The 21,064-nt window shown below is 37.3% G+C and overlaps 1 protein-coding gene across 2 annotated transcripts in view; it reads right to left on the bottom strand.

Moving 5' to 3' along the window:
- Positions 1 to 21,064, bottom strand: part of ENKUR (enkurin, TRPC channel interacting protein) — a 78,897-nt gene that overhangs the window by 10,673 nt on the left and 47,160 nt on the right. Inside the window, exons 2-3 of one of the 2 annotated variants that reach the window (XM_010356255.2) lie at positions 6,986 to 7,131; positions 2,849 to 3,072 (exon numbers count right to left, since the gene is read on the bottom strand). In XM_010356255.2, coding sequence (XP_010354557.1) covers positions 2,849 to 3,072; positions 6,986 to 7,131 — 370 coding nt within the window. The remainder of the gene's footprint in view (positions 1 to 2,848; positions 3,073 to 6,985; positions 7,132 to 21,064) is intronic. The other variant, XM_010356256.2, reaches the window with a different exon arrangement.

Raw genomic sequence — 21,064 nt, 5'->3', positions numbered from 1 at the left:
ACATAAATAGACTCTGGGAGCGCAGTATTCTGGTCAGTTGGTGCAGTGAGACAGGCCAATCCACTTCGGAAAACACTGAGGGAAACACCTCATTACAGCTTAATACAATAAAGGAGCTTCAACATGATGATTCTGCAGGATCACAAAAAGATTAAGTTATATTTGGCATACTCTGTTTAAGAAAGAGAATGACTGGGCACAGTGGCTCATGCCTGTAACTCCAGCACTTTGGGACAGCTAGGCAGGAGAATTGCTTGAGCCCAAAAGTTCAAGACCAGCCTGGGCAACATAGTGAGACTCCCATCTCTAAAAAAAATTAAATTACATTTTCTTTTAAAAAGAAAGGGAATGGCATGATACAGTTCAGAAAAAAAACTCACAAATAAGCAAAAGTGTCAATGATCTGAAATATTTCTATGGGCTGAATCACTGGAGGGTAATGCATACTGTTAATAAAATTGCATATATTATAATATTCACTCTTTGTTCTTTTATTAGGTGTCATATTTTGTGCCAAGTGCTCAATATACTTTATATTATTTAACCCTCACTACAACCCTGTGATAAATCCAATGGATTGTTGGAAATCACGGTTACTAAGTGGCAGAGTTACAATTTGAAATAATGTCTTTACTACTATTGCTAAATACCTCATGTGATCATCTATCCTTGCTTGTTTTCAGAAATCGTTTCTCATGGTACGAATGGCATATAATTCACTTGGAACTGAAACAGGAGTTCACTCATTTTATAAAAATATGACATTGACTTTAAAAGAGTTTATTTACTATCTCACCTACCAATAATAGATCTTTAAAACTTAACTCTGATAAGGGAAAAGTAAATTGAACGTCTTTCGTGAGCACTGATTGCTAGTCAGCAACACCAAAAGGACATTATGTGCATGGTGCTTTCATGGCTTGGTAAATGAGCATAGAGAGATCTGGTATTTTTCTGTTTCCAGGATGGATACTTCAAATTTCCTGTTGGAGTTAGAAAATGCAATAAAGTGGACAGCTTAGAGAGCAGCCAGAAGGAGGGGCAGAGTGTGTGGCAGGTGGTGGCATGACCATCAAAGACTTTTCATATAATCATGGAGAAAAAATGGATTGGAAGTGGCTTTAAGAGCCAGGAGAGTGAGTTTTCCACTTTTCCCTATCCTGTGGGGCAAGGAGTATAAAACAGTTTCCAGGGGCCACAGAAGGAGGAAGTACCTGGAGAAGCCTGAAGTAACTTTATTGGCTTATCCTGCAAACTCCTAGATTCCTGAGAACACAGTGTTCTCTGAAAACAGCCTTGAGGGTCCTGTTTTGATTTTCATCTGGCATTGGATTCATCATGGTAGATCGTTGGACTCTTTAATTCAGGGCCCCTGTACATCACTATTGCAATTTCTTTTCTTTTGTTCTTTTATCTCTCTTCCTTTTTCCTTATCTCTCTCTTCCTTTTTCCTTCCGTCCTTTCCTTTCTCCCTCCCTTCCTTCATTTCTTCTTGACGCAACTTATTATTTAGAATTTTGCACTCTTTTTGTTTGTTTGTTTTTTGACACAGAGTCTCGCCCTGTCACCCAGGCTGGAGTGCAGTGACACGACCTTGGCTCACTGTAACCCCTGCCTCCTGGGATCAAGCGATTCTCGTGCCTTAGCCACCCGAGTAGCTGGGAGTCCAGGCACATACCACCATGTCTGGCTAATTTTTGTACTTTTAGTAGAGACGGGGTGTCACCATGTTGCCCAGGATGGACTTGAACTCCCGACCTCGAGCAATCCGCTCGGCCTTCTAAAGTGCTGGGATTACAAGTGTGAGCCACTATGCCCAGCCTGCATTCATATTTTGTGTATTTCAAGCACTTTTAAGCTTTATAAGTGTGCAAAATAAAGTAGGATTAAATAAGATTTTTGTAAGCTTTTTTATTTTAAAGATCTGTATTTGGCTGGGCGCGGTGGCTTATGTCTGCAATCCCAGCACTTCCGGAGGCTGAGGTGGGTGGATCACTTGAGGTCAGGAGTCAAGCCCAGCCTGGCCGACATGGTGAAACCCACTCTCTACTAAAAATACAAAAATTAATCAGGCCTGATGGTGCATGCCTGTAATCCCAGCTACTTGGGAGGCTGAGAGAGGAGAATCACTCGAACCGGAAGCTGGAAGTTGCAGTGAGCTGAGATTGCATCATTGTACTCCAGCCTGGGAAACAGCATGAGAATATGTCTCAAAAAAAAAAAAAAAATCTATATTTAAACTATAATGTTCACCAATGAAATTATACACCTTTTCAGATACAAATGAAGGACCCAAAACAACTAGATTATTGTACAGTACTTTCAAGTCTTCACCCAAACCCAAAACCAAATAAATATATTCACGTTAAAATAGGAATGTGAATTATTTATACTACACTGATGAGATGGATGGCTCTAAAGCTGCATTCTGCTTCATTTTTCTTACTCAGCTGCCAAGTTACTGCAATTAATGACTAAATCTTAAGACCATCTGACAGCTTATTCCTTCTAGATTTACAGTAATGACTGCTTTTAGTGACATTTCCACCTAACCAAAAATATCTTTCAGAGAATGTTTATTAAAATTGTTAAATATATTGATAATCAAAATTAAGAAAAACAACAATAATTTTTATCTACTGAACTATACGGAATTGTTTACTACGAGTTCTTTGTAACTTTATCACATTAGATTTGGACCAAACACAGATTGCAGAAGAATGAGAATCAGCAACGTAGACAATGTGTCCAATGAGAGCACTAATCATGATAATATAGATGATCACCATGAACACCATATTTAAATTATTTGAATCTCAGCCCTCTCATTAATATACCACAAGGCTACCTTTTTATTGATGTACTTTGGAACTAGTCCTGAAGGCTCAACATCATGCTTGTCTCCTGTTCTTTTATCAACATAAATTGGTTTAGGCTTTTTAGCCACTCCCATGATGACATCGGCTGCATTTGTATTTATAAAATTTTTTTCACTCTGTATTCCCATGACAGGATGATCAGTCCTCAGTGGCACAGCAGGCTTTTTGGGCACGTTCCGATCAAACTTTTTTTCTGTTAAATATAACATTTCTTTGTTAATATTAAACTACAAACACTGCTACTCAGTACTATTTATAATATCCAGATATTTTACCACTTGTATATTTAAGTTTTAGTCATAATACATTTAAATATTTAAGATAGAAGTTCATACTTATCCTCAAACTCATTGACTTGTGGATATTAAATATGCACAGCTTTTTACCTGTCAATCATGCCTCAATAAAATAATTTTTTAAAAAGAAGAAAAGTCAGTAATTAAAATGGAAATAAATTAAGAGCAACATAATCAATTAGTATGTTGAGAAGGCCAGGCATGGTGGCTCATGCCTGTAATCCCAGCACTTTGGGAGGTTGAGGCGGGCAGATCACTTGAACTCAGGAGTTCGAGACCAGTCTTGGCAACATGGTGAAACCCCATCTCTGCAAAAAATGCAAAGTTAGCCAGGCATGATGGTGTGCACCTGTAGTCCCAGGTACTCAGGAGGCTGAGGTGGGAGGATTGCTTCAGCCTGGGAGGCAGAGGTTGCAGTGAACCGAGATCGTGCCATTGTACTCTAGCCTGGGTGACAGAGTGACATTGTCTCAAAAAAGATCACGTACACAAACACACACACACACACACACACACACACATATGAACAGTATATAAATACACGGAAGAAGTATTTCTTGCTTATTGGCCGTTTTTACGCAGCCTCTTCAGCTTGATCATTCCCTTTGATCTATTTTGATATAGCCAAATGGTTTGCCACAATGCAAAAACATGAAATAATTTATTTTTAAGAACTGAAAGCAACTGCTATCTTGACAATGCCTTATTACAATTTTAACCCCATCACAATTACTAAGGACTGACTTTATTCATTTACGCATAATTTGACCTTTTTTTATGAGTTTATATAACTTTTATTATCAGCAAAGCCAATACTTATTGTTAAGTCTATGAACTGGATTAGCCTCTTGTTAGGGGCTGAGTTATGTCCTCCTGGAATTCACATGTTGAAGCCCTAACCCCCAGTATCTCAGAATGTAACAGTATTTGTAGAAAGGGTCTTTAAAGAGGTAATTAAGTCAAGATGAGGTCATTAGGGGAGGCTCTGATCCGATATGACTGGTGTCCTTAGAAGAGGAAATTTGAACACAGACATACATATGAGGAAGAACATGTAAAGATACAGAGAAAAGATAACCATCTACAAGCCAATGAGAGATGCTTTAAAGAAACCAACCCTGCTGGGTGTGGTGTTGCATGCTTGCAGTCCCAGCTACTTGGGAGGCCGAGGTAGGAGGATTGCTTGAAACCAGGAGTGTGAGGCTGCAGTGTGCTTTCATCATGCCTATGAAGAGCCACCACACACTCCGGCCTGTGCAACATAGACATCTCTAAAAATAAAGTCAAACAAAAATACCCCCCAAAAAGGAAAGCAAAAATCAACGAATCCTCTGACACCTTGATATTGGACTTCTAGTTCTCCAGAACTGTCCTCCAGAACTGTCATTGGACTGAGTTTTTAAAGCTCTTGCAAAACTCTGCATGTCTTCCTTTTTTTCTCTCTCTTTTTTTGAGACAAGGTCTCACTCTGTTACCCAGGCTGGAGTGCAGTGGTACAATCATAGCTCACTGCAGCCTCAACTTTCTGGGCTCAGGTGATCCTCCCACCTCAGCCTCCCATATAGCTGGGACCACAGATGTGCATCAGCACACCTGGCTAATTAAAAAAATATTTTTATAGAGATAGGGTCTCACTTTGTTGCTCAGGCTGGTCTCATACTCCTGGGCTAAAGCAATCCTCCTGTCTTGGCCTCCCAAAATGCTGGGATTGCACTTATGAGCCACTGTGCCCAGCCCTAACACCCTGAATTGATGAATTACTCTAAAGGTCAATGAAATTTTGGGTTTGCTTTTGCCTTACAATGTTTATAAAATGATAGGCTTCTTCCTTTATTTCTTATCTGACACAAAGGATATATATATATATATATGTGTGTGTGTGTGTATATATATATATAGAGAGAGAGAGAGAGAGAGAGAGAGTTGTGTTATATCATATGTTTAACCCTAGAGAGGCTATATGAGGACCCAAGGGATACCAGTGGTCCTAAGGCATTGAAAGCATCAAATTCCTTTTTAAGATTTTCCTATATTCTCAAATGGTATTGTTGGTCATAGAATGCTGGACCACAACAGGCCAAGACTAGAGGAAGATACAAAAGAGACTTCTGAAGTCACGAATGAAGGATGAATGCTGTATTTTCACACTTGCTTCTTCCATCTTGCCATCTTGCCTGATAGTGCCCTTACCCTTTGTTATGAGATATGGGTTGAGAGAGGATTTGGGGACATTAAATACTGCCATAAAGAGAAGTAGTTTCACTTTTGTTAAAACGTACATCCCTAGCTGGGCTTGAGATGTTGCATTATTTCCTTGATGCCAGCAGACATAAAAAGCCAACATTTTGAAGAGACAGACTCGTTTCTTTCTGCCCTTTCCTTTTCTTTTTCTTTCCCTTCCCTTCCCTTTCTCCTTCCTTCCTTCCTTTCTTTCTTTTCTTTCTTTCTTTCTCCTTCCTTCCTTCCGTCCGTCCTTCCTTCCTTCCTTCCTTCCTTCCTTCCTTCCTTCCTTCCTTCCTTCCTTCCTTCCTTCCTTCCTTCTTTCTTTCTTTCTTTTTCTTTCTTTCTTTCTTTTTTTCTTTCTCTCTCTCTCTTTCTTTCTTTCTTTCTTTCTTTCTTTCTTTCGTTCTTTCGTTCTTCTTTCTTTCTGTTCTTTCGTTCTTTCTTTCTTCTTTCTTTTCCTTCCTCCCTCCCTCCCTCCCTCCCTCCCTCCCCTCCCTCCCTCCCTTCCTTCTTTCTTTCTTTCTCTTTCTCTCTCTCTCTCTTCTCTCTCTCTCTCTCTCTCTTTCTCTCTCTTTTTTTTGAGATGGGGTCTCACTTTGTTGTCCAGGCTGGAAGACAGTGGCTTGATCATAGCTCACTGCAGCTTCGAACTCTTGGGCTCAAGCGATCCTTCCGCATCAGCCTCTAGAGTAGCAAAGACTACAGATGCATGCCACCACACCTAGTTAATGATTTAAAAAAATTTTTTTGCACAGACGAGGTCTTGCTTTATTGCCCAGGTGCTCTCTTTTCTTTATTGCCCTAAGACATCTGGGAAGACATACCTGGGTTGTGAAGAAATTGCTTCCATGAAAACCTGTCACAGATCAATTTTCATCTACTCTCCCTTTCCCTGATAGCTTTCTTTCCTGAAATCATTCAATAGACTCCATAACTGGGATCAACTCTATAATTTTTGAGGCACAGTAAAAAATAAAAACACAAGGCTACCTGATCAAAATTTAAAAATTTTAGTACAGCAAGAGTATAGCATTAGAATAGGCATAGGGTCCTAAGCTGGTTCTACCACTTATTCATGAAACCTCCTCCATTACATCTAACTCATTACAGTCCAGTTGGTCTTAGAGGTCTGGGAGAGTAAAAGCCTATACTCAAAAGTGAGTCTAGTAGTTGCTTCAACAACTGGTAGTAATGGTTGTAATTTTCATCTGTTGGAGAAAAGGCCAGACAGAGTTTAGATGCTGGGCAATCTTGCCCATTAGTCAGATACTGTCTCTGGGGTCTTGAATCTTCCTATAATTGTTGTTTATAATTGAAGCTCCACAGCTAGGGACTAAGATGGTGGGGCATGTGGGCTTCATTGGATAGTCCAAACCCAATCAAAAGTCTATTTTGGGGGCAATTTATCATTCTCCATTCTCTTTTTCTACTCCATTCTCTACTTCCACTTTCTCCTAGTCAAATTCTGTTTAATATGAGGTAAAGCTGCTATCACCTGTACACGTTTAATATTCATCAACAATACAATAATAGTTAAATCACTTGCTAAAGCTTTTAATATTAAAAAGAAAGCATGATAAAACCTACTGGGTGGTAGAGTTTTTTCCTTTGAATGTTTCTTTAGGAAATCCTTTGGAGAAGGTACTTCAACTTTTGCTGGTCCCATAGTTTTCATTGCAGTTTTAGCTTTTTGCATGTCATCTTTTACAGTTGCCTTAAAAATGGATATGTACCTAAAATTAAATTTAAAAAGTTGTAGCATTTATATTTCTAGTAAAAATTACTTAAAGTCTAAATTTTACATTTTTAATTTATTTAAGTCTATATTCATATGGAGAAGCATAATCATAAAACATACTTACCTGAGCCCTGTCCATCAGGCTTAGAAAAACTGGATGGAAGCTCTGCTTTAAGAAAGAGGTGCTAGGGCAAAAGTGTTAATAGTATTTCCTTATTATCCTTTGAACATCTGTAGCATTGATAGTGATGTCACCCTCTCTTCTTGATGTTAGTAATTTGTGTTCTCTTTCTCTCTCTGCTGATCAGTCTGGCTAGGGGTCTATTAATTTTATCGATCTTCTTATAGAACCAGAATTTCATTGATTTTTTCAGTGTTCATGTTTTCCATTTCAATGATATCTGCGCTTATTTTTACTATTTCTTCTTACTTTGGTTTTAATTTGTTTTTCTTTTTTTACTTTCTTAAGGTACAAGTTTAGGTTTTTTATTTTGAACTTTAATACTTTTGAGGTCTTCTTTGATTTAGAAGTTTGTTTATACATGTTTAGTTTTCATAGATTTGGGATTTTCCAGATACCTAATTGATTTCAGATATATTTCCATTGCGGTTAGAGAATATACTTTGTATGATTTCAATTCTTTTAAATTTTCTGACATTTGTTTTATGGCACAAAGTATGTTCTATTTTAGTAAATGTTACGTATACACTTGAAAAGAAAGTATATTGTGCCACTGTTGGCTGGAGTGTTCTATAAATGACAATTACATCAAACTGAAAGTATCTTCAAATGTACTGTATCCTTCCTGATTTTGTCTATTCTATTAATTATAGGAAAAGAGATGTTAAGATCTCCTACTGTAATTGTGGATTTGGCTATTTCTTCTTTCAATTAAAAGAGTTTTTGCTTTACGTATTTTGAAGCTTTGTTTGTAGGTGCATAGCATTTAGGATTGTTATATCTTCTTGTAAAACAGATCACTTCATCACTATAAAATGATATTCTTTATTCCTTTTAAAATTCTTTGCTTTAGATTCTACTCTGTCTGATATTATGGTAGCTACTCAGGCATCCCTTTGATTTGCAATAGTATATGTTTTTCCATTCTTGGACTTTCTACTTGTCTGAGTTTTCCTATAGACTGCATAGAAATTTTATTCAGCCAACAATTACTTTTGTTTAGTATGTTTATACAATTCACTTTTAATGTGATTTTTAAAATTTGTTTCTGCTTAAATTTTCCAGCTTGCTGTTTTTTACATATCCCCTTGCTCATTCTTTCCATCTGGCTTTTTGTTTTGTTTTGTTTGGTTTTGTGGAAACTGTAGCTTTCCAGTATACAGGTTTAACTTAGCAGAGCCTACTTTCAAGTAATATTATAGCATTTTACATATGGTATAAGAAGCTTCAAAAGAATACTTGCATCCAACCCCACTTTTGTCCTAGTGTTGTAATATATTTTACTTTTCTGTGTGGGCAAAAATCCATGATTGTGATTATGTTCCCTTTATATAATTATATTTTAAGTATATTTGAAAAAATCTTGAATATTTACACATATATTTGCCATTTCCAATGTTCTTTATTCTGCTGTATAAACCCATATTTCCAACTGATACCATTCCTTCTCCATAAAGGACCTTTTTAAACTTCTGGCTTCCATTGTTTCTAATGATACATTTGCTGTCCTTTTTTCTTCTTCTTCTATATAATTTTTCTTTTTTTCCTCTGGCTGTTTTAAACTTTTTTTCTCTTTATTAATAGTTTTAATAAGTTTGATGATAATGTCTCTTGGTATGATTTTTTTTTTCTACTTGGGGTTAACTGTGATTCTTGGATTTTTGGGTTTTGAGATTTCATCAAATTTGACAAATTTTTAACCTTTATTCAAATATTTCTTCTGTTTCCTCATCTGTTTTCTCCTCTTCCATGATTCTTTGACTGCTTGATATTGTTCAAGCCTCATTGATTCTCTGCTTTCCTTTTCAGTCTATTTTTTCCTCTGTATTTCATTTTGCATTGTTATATTACTGTGTCTTCAAATTCACCTAAATTTTCTTTTTCAGTGTCTTAGCTGCTGTTAATACAATCTATTACTTATAGCTACATTTTGTACATGGTATTCTTTATGGTCAGAAGTTAGATTTGGATCTTTCCTTCCATTTCTTTCCCCATCTTGGTTCATGCTTTCTTCTACCTTTTGAATACATGATGAATATTTAAAATAACTGTTTTAAGGTCTTCTCTGCTGATTCTCTCATCTGGGTCATTTCTGTATCTGTCTTTACTATGTTTTCTCTTGGTTATGCATTATATTTTCCTGCTTCTTTGTATGCCTGGTAATTTTTGATTGGATGCCAAACATTGTGAATTTTACATTGTTTGCTGCTGAATTTTTCTCTTCTTTCTCTCTTTTCTGGTGTTCTTTAAATTTTTTCCTTAGCCTTCTTCTGGGATTCAGTTATGATAGTTGGAAGCAGGGTGATCATTTTAAAGCTTGCTTTAAGTGTTAGGGTAATTCCACAAGTGCTTTCAGTCTATTTTGAATTTGGCCCCACTACGGAGGCAATATATTTCTGAGTTCACTACTCAATGCCCTGGGTATTAGGAGGTGTCTCCACCTGGGCTGGTGGGAACACGAACTTTACCTGGCACTACTGCTTTCTGTTAGTTATTTCCTTGGCCTTGGTTGTTTCATTACATACATGAGCTATCAACCAAAGACTTTAGGGAAATCCTTGTTCGTATTTCCACAGTCCTGTCTCTATGCAGCTCTCCTCTCTGGTACTCCGTGCTGTGAATTCTAGCAGCTTTGGCCTTCACAAACTCTGAGTTCTGTCTCCTTAACTCAGGGAGACTCCTAGGCTTTGTTTTAATTTTTCCTTCAGGATCTTGGCCTGGAAATTCTCTCCAGAGAGTATGCTGGGGCAATCGTAGGGTTTGCCTCACTTGTTTCTCTTCTCTTATGGATGACTGCTCTGTGTTGTCTATTGTTCAGTGTCTGATAACTATTGTTATCAGATAACTATTGTTCAGTGTCTGATAACTATTGTTTCATATTGTTTCATATTGTTTTTTTCTGGTGTTCTGGTTATTTAAGTCGAGAAGATAAATCCCATCTTTGGTTGAAAGCAAAAGTTCAGCGATACTGTGTGTAACAACTTGTATTATCTTCTTCCTTATGTAGATAAACTTATTTGGAGACACATTATTGTTGTTTTCCTTTTAGGAGCCTTGCCTCAATCCTGAACTTAAAGGCTGGGAATCAATTATAGTCCAAACTGAATGAGCTCATTAGATACTTTCAAGAAATAATGTTCAAGCCAAATCTGTGCCTTAAAATGCCCATAGAAGTTGGGGTTGGCAGATACGGTCTCGTGATTAAGAAAATAATTTCATTTGGGGTAAAAAAAGGTGTCTCTACTCCCACCTCTTTTAAATTTGTAAACCCATGATTCAATATATTTTTGTGTAGGTATATGAACTGAAAGCCTGTCCATTATAGAAAATAAGATACTTTATTTTACATAAACGATATTTTCCAAATTACAAAAATAACATTAATAAGTAAATTAAAATCTAGGTCTCCTCCAGCTCTCCAACAAATCTTCCAGAATAAATTCAATTTCAGTGTTTCTTTCTTTCTTTTTTTTGGTCTGCTCTGCTGCCCAGGCTGAAGTGCAGTGGTGTGATTTTAACTCACTGTAACCTCTGCCTTCTGGGTTCAAATGATTCTCGTGCCTCAGCCTCCTGAGTAGCTGGGACTGCAGGCACGCATCACCATGCCTGGCTAACTTTTGTATTTTTAGTAGGGACAGAGTTTCACCACATTGGCCAGGATAGTCTGGAACTCCTGGCCTCAAGTAATCCACCTACCTTGGCCTCCCAAAGTGCTGGGATAACAGATGTGAGCCACCGTGCCAAGCCTGTGTTTCTATTTTTGTATGAATTGCAACCAGATTTTAAAAACTTAATATAGTATGATATCTTAACATACATAAAGCTTATTCTTTCTGTTAAATAGCTGCATTTTATTCCATTTTCTGAATGGTGTGGTTTTATTATAAAGATCTAATGGTGACTTTATTAGATAATTGGCTCTATTTTCTTTTAAGTTGTGCAGATTTGTTATATAGGTAAACATGTGTTACGGGGGTTTGTTGGACAGATTATTTCATCACGCAGGTATTAAGCCTAGTACTCATTACTTGTTTTTCCTGATCCTCTCCCTCCTCCCACCCTCACCCTCTGATAGGCCCCAGTGTGTGTTGTTCCCCTCAATGTGTCCATGTGTTATCATCATTTAGCTCCCACTTTAAGTAAGAATTTAGCAGTATTTGGTTTCATGTTCCAGTGTTAGTTTGCTAAGGACAGTATTACCACAGCATTACACTATTGCGTGGGACTCTGAACTCTGGAGCCTAGGCTGTGTTAGAAAGTTATCCAAATTATTTATTGAGGAGAATTTTTACATGCACACATCTATGTCCTTGCAAAGGACATGATCTCATTCTTTTTTTATGGCTGAATAGTATCCTGTGGTGTATATGTATCACCTTTTCTTTATCCAGTCTATCACTGATGGGTGTTTAGTTGATTCCATGTCTTTGCTACTGTGAATAGTGTTGCAATGAACCTAGGCATGCATGTGTCTTTATAATAGAACGATTTCTGTTCCTTTGGGTATATATCCAGTTATGGGATTGCTGGGTTGAATGGTATTCCCATCTTTAGGTCTTTGAGGAATCGCCACACTGTCTTCCACAATGGTTGAGCTAATTTGCACTCCCATCAGCAGTAAGTGTTCCTTTTTCTCCATAACCTCACCAGTATCTTTTGAATAATGGCCATTCTGATTGGTGTGAGATGGTATCTCATTGTAGTTTTGATTTGCATTTCTTTAATGACCAGTGATGTTGAGCTTTTTTTCATATGATTGTTGGTTGCATGTATGTCTTCTTTTGAGAAGTGTCTGTTCATGTCCTTTGCCCACTTTTTAATGGCATTATTTGTTTCGTTCTTGTAAATTTGTTAAAGTTTCTTATAGATGCTAGATATTAGACCTTTGTCAGATGCATAGTTTGCAAAAATTTTCTCCCATTCTGTAGGCCGTCTGTTTACTCTGTTGATGTTTTCTTTTCCTGTGCAGAAGCTCTTTAGTTTAATTAGATCCCATATGTCAATTTTTGCTTTTGTTGTCACTGCTTTTAGCATCTTTATCATGAAATCTTTGCCTATGTCCTGAATGGTATTGCCTAGCTTCTATTCCAGGGTTTTTATAGTTTTGGGTTTTACATTTAAGTCTTTAATCCATCTTGAGTTAATTTTTGTATATGGTTAAAGGAAGGGTCCAGTTTCATTCTTCTGCACATGGCTAGCCAGTTCTCCCAGCACCATTTATTGAACAGGGAGTCCTTTTCTCATTGCTTGTTTTTGTCAGGTTTGTAAAGGTCAGATAGTTGTAAGTGGACAGTCTTATTTCTGGGTTTTCTATTTTGTTCCATTGATCTCTGTGTCTGTTCTTGTACCAGTACCATGATGCTTTGGTTACTATAGCCCTGTAGTATAGTTTGAAGTCAGGCAGTGTGATGGATAATTGGCTCTATTTTCTATTTATTATCAGAATTATTAGATACAGGCTAAAGATAAGTTATTCTCAAACTAAAATTGTCATCTCCAAAAAATACATCAAAACTGTATTTTACTGCCAATAATCAATCACCATGTAGTAAGTCCCATCATTAAGATAGTAGATTTACATTTTTAAAACCATTTATTTTAAAGGGCACACAAATAAATGATATTGCCCAAAAAGTTGGGATAGTTTGAAAGTGCTTAACTGAGATTTTTTTTTCCTCTAATGGGCAAAATGGGCATCTGCTTAACAACTTTTCTTTTTCAATTTTTGGCCAGTATTACTGCAGCATTACACTATTGTGTGGAAGTCTGAACTCTGGAACCTAGGCTGTGCTAGAAAGTTATCCAAATTATTTCTTGAGGAGAATTTTTAGATGTACACAGATACCCTTTAAGTCCTCCTACACTTGAAATGAGAGTGTTCAATTCAGGCTCATGTCTATATCAAGTAACTAAATTTTCAAAAATGGATGCCAATTCCTCCCCCAGCCTGGTTGTCTGTCATAGCTCTGCTCTGCACTTACTTGACAACACAGACATATGTCATTGAGTATAATGATGATCTTAGTGCTGCTCAATACCTCTCACAAGCTGTTGAGTGAAATAATACATGGAATATCAAAAGACTATGTAGTTAATGTATTCATCTACATCTGTGCTGTGTAATACAGCCACATGTGGATACTGGGCACTTGAAATGTGGCTGGTGCCACATGCTGAAATCATAGTATTTTAGATATATTGCATTAAATAAACTACATAACATAAATTTTTCCTGTTATTTCTACTTTTAAAAGTGACTATTAGAAACATTTAAATTACATATATGATTCTCATTACATTTCTGTTACACTGTGCTGATCTAGATAGCAGGAAAATCTATCCTTGAATTAAACCATACAGCCAGATAGCTGCACACCCAGAGTACAACACATTGCTGTCTCCAAAACTGCTTTGGTTAAGTTATGTTATCGTACTGGGACACTGATCTATAATGAGGGCAATATTAGACTTATGAAACTCAGTAGATTTAGTGTAAAAGTGCGGCTGAAATCTTTATTATATTACACACATGGTGTCCTCTCTCCATGAATCCTGGAGGAAGTGTATTTGTGGCAGCACACCAAGAACATTTGTGCTCCTCTTTGGCTACTGCTTTGCTTTTGTCTTTGGACAATGTGACTTAGAGTGTAATTGAATTTTAAAGAAGCATGGGAAGCATCTTTCTTCCTTTGTGGGCTGGCTGCTTAACTAATAGGGTCAAATTTGTTTCAGACTTTAAGCAAATGTACATGATTTTAAAGTGTACATTTCATGTAGGTCCTCATTTGTAGCTTTACTCTACTATTCTATCATAAATTTCCCATTTGCTTTGATACCCTCATCAAAAAATCTCATTGCATTAGAACAAGGTTGTGTATAAACACCAAATAGTATCTGATATACAATAAATTATCAAAAACTAAACAATTATAGATGTTACTGAAACAAAAAAGGCTCAGTTTGTTTAATTGACTCAAGCTAAAAGACTGTGCAAACCAATTAAAGTTATGAGCTTTGGTATTAGATTTGTGTCTCCATCTCAGCCCTTGTTCTTCATCATTGTCTCAACTTCTGGGCCTGAGATTTTTCTTCTGTAACAAGGGGATACTACTACGTATCCTATAAGATTCTTGTGAAAAGAGCAATAACTGGCATATTTTAAATTCTAATACATTGAACATATTGCTATTGATAGTAATAGTATTCTTGTGGTTATGATTATTATTATTGGATATCCATCCTGATAAAATGTTTAAAACTGAAACTGTTTAACACTTTACTTGATTTTACCTGTGTCCTGGAAGACACAGTCTGTAAAAATTTGAGTCATCATGTCTAGGTAGTTATAACAGACTGACATATTTCCCTGTCTGCAAAAGTGAATTCTCATATACAATATATTGTTAGTATTGCTTAAGATATTAAACCTTGTTCTGTAACGGAATAATCTAAAAAATGAGTCTAACATTCACAAAAGCTCACTTACACATTTCCTTGGCAACCGATTTTAAGAAATGTTGTTGTCATATTTTCTTGTCTCAACATTTTTGCATATATATGAAATGCCAGAGAAGTGTGCTAATACCTTTTACCACATGTTACATTATATATAGGTTTCTAAATTAGAAGCAGTAACTCAAAATACACATTAAGCCAGTAAATGCAGATGGAAGCCGCAATGTTCCTTGCTGAAAAAAATTCTGTATCTGGTTGTCTGTCCCCTCATCCATATGCCTGAAGGGAAAGGTGCCTTTTGAATTACCCTGTTAACCACATAGTTTTCCAGGCCTTCAATTCTTCTACATTCTTCAGGTAATTCTATTAATTATAACACATCTTCATTTGTGTGCCTGTGATATATATATGTATATATAAAACATAATATGAATAAATATAAATATATGAGATACATAAGCATGAGAAGGGCAGTTGGACAAAATGTAAGAGATGAAGAGAAGTATTATTGTGGGTCTGCAGAGAGTGCCTAGCCAGATGAAAAACACATTCTAACACTTAAATTCTAACACTAAACACTTGAAACACTAAAATAGTTACTAACACTAATCATAATACTCAGAGACCATATATTGCAGCAATGGGAATTTTAGCATAAAATGTCATCATGCCAAACAAAAAGAGACTTTGGAATAGTCTAGACTTTCTTTGAATATAAGTTAATTAAAAGGGTTACTGCTTTCCTTGATTAAATTCTTGGCTGTAATTAGTTAGCAAAGTGGGTAAGACAAGAAACTCTGGATCAGAAGAAAATGACCATGTCACCTAAGAGTTCCTAATAGTCAAGGAACAGATTTCTCAGCAAAGTCAGATACATAACCATACTTTAAACAAAGAGATGTTATAAAGACTTCAGAACATATAAGTGTTAACAATATTGACACTGCATAAAGCAGAAGGTAGTCCAAGAAGAATGGGAAGCTCCAAAAATGAAACTCTGATTATGTGTTACAATTAATCACAATGAAAAACAGAACCACGTTAAACAAAAACTGGTGGTGTTCACTGCATTAAATATTCTCATTTTCAAAAAGTATGCATGCAGAAATTCTACACTGTTGAGCCTGATGACAATTTCTGTAAGAGTTGTAGAGAGAATTTTTATTACATTCATAGAGAAGCTATGATTGCATAAGGCCATTTGGAGTTTCAGGTCACCACAAACGAAAATCAATTAAAAAATAAGATTATTTGATAAATAGATTAGGGAAATATTTTAGACATAATAATTTGCATGTTGATGTTAGCGGAGAATCTTGTTAAATCCTTGTTGATAAGGTAGAGTAATATGAGTTAATAGGTTCACTTTGGTGACTGAATACTCAAAAGTATTGCTACCAGCCTAGATAGAGGTGTCTGGTAGCCTAGTGAAGTATAAAGCACTTGCCGTGTGATATGGTTTGGCTGTGTCCTCATCCAAATCTCATCTTGAATTGTAGCTCCCATAATTCCCATATGTTGTGGGAGGGACCCAGTGGGAGGTAAGTGAATCATGCGGGTGGGTCTTTCCTATGCTGAACACTTTCCCATGTTCTTGGGATAGTGAATAAGCCACATAAGATCTGATGGTTTCATAAAGAGGTGTTCCCCTGAACACACTCTCTTGTTGGCCACTATGTAAGACGTGACTTTGTTCCTCCTTTACCTTCTGCCATGATTGTGAGGCCTCCCCAGCCATGTGGAACTGTGAGTCAAACCTCTTTCCTTTATAAATTACCTAGTCTTGGGTATGTACTTATTAGCAGTGTGAGAACAGACTAATACAATAAATTGGTACCAGTAGAGTGGGATGCTGCTATAAAGATATCCAAAAATGTGAAAGTGACTTTGGAAGTGGGTAACAGACAGCAGTTGGAACAGTTTGGAGGACTCAGAAGGGGACAGAAAGATGTGGGAAAGTTTGGAACTCCTAGAGATTTGTTGAATGGGTTTGACCAGAATGCTGATAGTGATAAGGACAATAAAGTCCAGGTTGAGGTGGTTTCAGATGGAGATGAGGAACTTGTTGAGAACTGGAATAAAGGTGACTCCTGCTATGTTTTAGCAAAGTGACTGGTGGCATTTTGCCCCTGCCCTAAAGATTTGTGGAACTTTGAATTTGAGAGAGATGATTTAGGGCATCTGGTGGAAGAAATTTCTAAGTGGCAAAACATTCAAGAGGTGACTTGGATGCTGTTAAAAGCATTCAGTTTTATGTATTCACAAGGATATGGTTTGGAATTGGAACTTTTGTTTAAAGGGAAGCAGAGCATAAAAGTTCAGAAAATTTGCAGCCTGATGATGCAAAAGAAAAGAAAAACCCATTTTCTGAGGAGAAATTCAAGGCAACTGCAGAAATTTGCATAAGGAGAAGCCAAATGTTAATAGCCAAAACAATGGGGAAAATGTCTCCAGAGCATGTCAGAGGTCTCCACAGCAGCCCCTCCCATTACAGACCCAGAGACCTAGGAGGGAAAAATGGTTTCATGGGCTGAGCCCAGGGCCTTGCTGCTTTGTGCAACCTTGGGACTTGGTGCCCTGAGTCCCAACCATGGTTAAAAGGGGCCAACATAGAGCTCACGCCATTGCTTCAGAGGGTGCGAGCCCCAAGCCTTGGAGGCTTCCACATGGTGTTGGGACTGCAGGTGCACAGAAGTCAAGAATTGAGGTTTGGGAACCTCCACCTAGATTTCAGAGGATGTATCAAAATGTCTGGATGTCTAGGCAAAGATGTGCTTCAGAGGCAGAGCCCTCAAGGAGAACCTCTGCTAGGGCAGTGTGGAAGGGAAATGTAGAGTGGAAGCCCCCCACATAGAGTCCCCACTGGGGCACCACCTAGTGGAGCTGTGAGCTGTGAGCCACTGTTCTCCAGACCTCAGAATGATAAATCCACCAAGAGCTTGCACTGTGTACCCAGAAGAGCTGCAGACACTCAACGCCAGCCCATTAAAGCAGCCAGAAGGGGGTCTGTACCCCCTTCTGGTCATAGGGGCAGAGCTGCCCAAGACCATGGGAACCCATCTCTTGCATCAGTGTGACCTGCATGTGAGACATGGAGTCAAAGGAGATCATTTTGGAACTTAAAGGTTTAATGACTGCCCTATTAGAATCTGGACTTGCAAGGAGCCTATAGCCCCTTTGTTTTGGCCAATTTTTGCCATTTTGAATGGTTATATTTACCCAATATCTGGACCCCCATTGCATCTGGGAAGTATCTAACTTGCTTTTAATTTTTACAGGCTCATAGGCAGAAGGAACTTGCCTGGTCTCATATGAGACTTTGAACTATGGACTTCTGAGTTAATGCTGAAATGAGTTAAGACTTTGGGGGACTGTTGGGAAGGCATGATTGGTTTTGAAATGTGAGGACATGAGATTTGGGAGGGGCTGGGGTAGAATGATACGGTTTGGCTGTGTCCCCACCTAAATCTCGTCTTGAATTGATGAGATCCTGTAATTCCCACATGTCATGGGAGGGACCCGGTAGGAGGTAATTGAATCATGGGGGTGGGTCTTTCCTGTGCTGCTCTCATGATAGTGAATAAGTCTCATGAGATCTGATGGTTTTATAAAGAGGAGTTCCCCTGCACACACTCTCTTGCCTGCCACCATGTAAGATGTGACTTTGCTCCTCCTTTGCCTTCTGCCATGATTGTAAGGCCTCCTCAGTCATGTGGAACTGTGAGTCAATTAAACCTCTTTTTAAATATAAATTATCCAGTCTTGAGTATGTCTTTATTAGCAGTGTGAGAACAGACTAATATACCATGTTCAATGATAGATAAGAGATATAAAAGACATACTTATTAAATTTGCAAATGACACAAAGCTGGGAAGAATGGTTAACAGAATGTATAAAAGATTCAAATTCAAAATGATCTCCATAGATCAATGAGTTGAGATAAAAAGGAATCAGCTACATAATTAGAGGATGGGAGAGACCAACCTTAGTCAAAATCCATACAGGGTATTTCAATGTGAGCCAACAGTTGGACACGACTGTCAAAATGCTTATGGAAGCTTAGGCTGAATGGATGAAAATATTGTGCCAAGAATTATGCAAAGGAGATAATGGTTTCATGGAATGTTCAGACCATAACTGGAATATTGCTTTAAAAGAAATGGAAAGAGGGAATGACTGGAGATATTCAATAACTGCAGACATCAATAAAGGGTGATAGGCCAGGCACAGTGGCTCATGCCTATAATCATAGCACTTTGGGAGGTAGAGGTGGGTTGATTACTGGAGGTCAGGAGTTCAAGACCAGCCTGGCCAACATGGTGAAACCCCGTCTCTACTAAATGTACAAAATTAGCCGGGCGTGGTAGCAGGGGCCTGTAATCCCAGCTACTCGGGAAGGTGAGGCAGCAGAATCACTTGAATCCAGGAGGCAGAGGTTGCAGTGAGCCGAGATGGCGCTATTGCACTCCAGCCTGGGCAAAAAGAGTGAAACTCTGTCTCAAAGAAAATTAATTAAAAAAAAAAAAAAAAAAAGGGTGACAGATTTGGTGAAAATCTTGGAAACCATCTTATGCATCATGAGTAACTCAGATTTTGAAAGCTGAATCATGACTTCCCATTGACTTTGAGACTTTCATAACTTAAGTCTCAGCCAATAGTTCAACTGCAGAAAAGTGCCCTTCATCCAATTTTGGTCACATACATTCATCTTCTAAGTTCTCAGTATCTTCATCTCTCATTAGGGTTTTCAATGATAAATTTTAGTGTTCATATTTCAGTTCCCCAAAAAGACTGTAAACTGTGAGGCGTGGGAGATCAAAAGGCAGGCAGTTGTCAGAATCTTGACAGTGTAAATTGACTTTAACTTAACAGAAATGATTCTTGTGGCATCACATTTGGGTGCCTCTATTTCTTCCCATCATAAATCTTTCTTCTACTCATTTCTTCATAGCAAAACCAAGAAATCTGTGCTATCACTCCAACAGCACCAAGAACAGATATACCAGTGCAATATTATACACATAATTGGGGCTCCATTAATGCTTACCAAATGAATAAAGACTGTTCCTATAAATGTTTTTGGGAAAAAAAATCGTCTAGATGCAGTAAAACTTTTCAATTTGCCAAAGAACAGAGTACCTACTTAATAAAATAACACTCAAATTCAACATTTCTATAGAAATACAATCTACCAGTGTGTTACAGAGAGGAGGAGTTTTATCTCGTGTAATATGCAGGAATTTGAAATCAAAAGTTGGTTCAACAATAGACAATTTGAACTCTACTCATAAATTCTGCAACCGTGCCATAACTTACTTTACATTCCTCTTTCCAATGTCTAGATTTTGATATGCTGATGGAAAAGTAATAATAGTTACTGCTCTAGTTTAAATCAAATATTTAAAGTTGAAGAAGCTGCCTACTTGTTGAGCTATTACCCTAATACTAGTAAAAATAATTGACCATTAGATCTAAAAGGGACCTTGGATATTATCTAGTACATTTATCTCACAGATCAGTAAACAAATGAAACTTTATGCAAGATCACAAAGACAATTAATCGCTAGGCCTGATTTTCAGTCCAGTCCTTTTTAAATGTGGTTTTGACTTGCATATCGACAAGGGTGATGGTAAAAGACAGGAAACATTTCAAGTCCTAGGAGAGCTGAGATTTTCTCCACTACTTTCTTTGCTCCCCACAGATTTAAGTTCTAAGAAGTTCCTACAGATGGGAGTAACTGAAGTGCTTCCTTTGCACGTTTTTGAGATTTGGAGAATATAAGAGGTTCTAAGACCTACGTAAAATTTCAATTCAATTACATATTTTTTGGTTCATTATCTATCCACCAAGTCTTCCTTCCATTAAACCATTAGATCTGAAAAAGTCCTTAGAAACTGCCTAATAGTAGTAGATATTTCGTTTCACTGATCAAAAACCTGAGGTTCAAGAGCAAATGTAAATTTATATTTCATAAAAATCTTGGGGGAAAAGATAAGTACTATCCCATTAGAGAGGGAGAAGTAGTGCAGTTAGAAATACAACACCGAACTCCTGAACCCAAACATCAAGTATACTTAAACAAGATAACAGAATTGTTATTTTTCTCTTTTCAACAACATGAAACTTTGTGCTATGTTGTATACATATCACGTATAATTAAATTACACAATAATCATATGCAGTATTAATAAGAGGTTAAGTGTAATATAATCAAATGGTCACCTCACAGCGCCGGACTGCCCTCTCTGTAAAACTGTGAGATGCTAAATATCTAGATATTTCGACCTTTT

This window comes from Rhinopithecus roxellana, chromosome 11 (genome assembly GCF_007565055.1).
Source record: "Rhinopithecus roxellana isolate Shanxi Qingling chromosome 11, ASM756505v1, whole genome shotgun sequence".
NCBI lineage: Eukaryota > Metazoa > Chordata > Mammalia > Primates > Cercopithecidae > Rhinopithecus > Rhinopithecus roxellana.
Note: the sequence above shows the minus strand (reverse complement) of the source record. Positions and strands in the feature narration are given on the sequence as shown.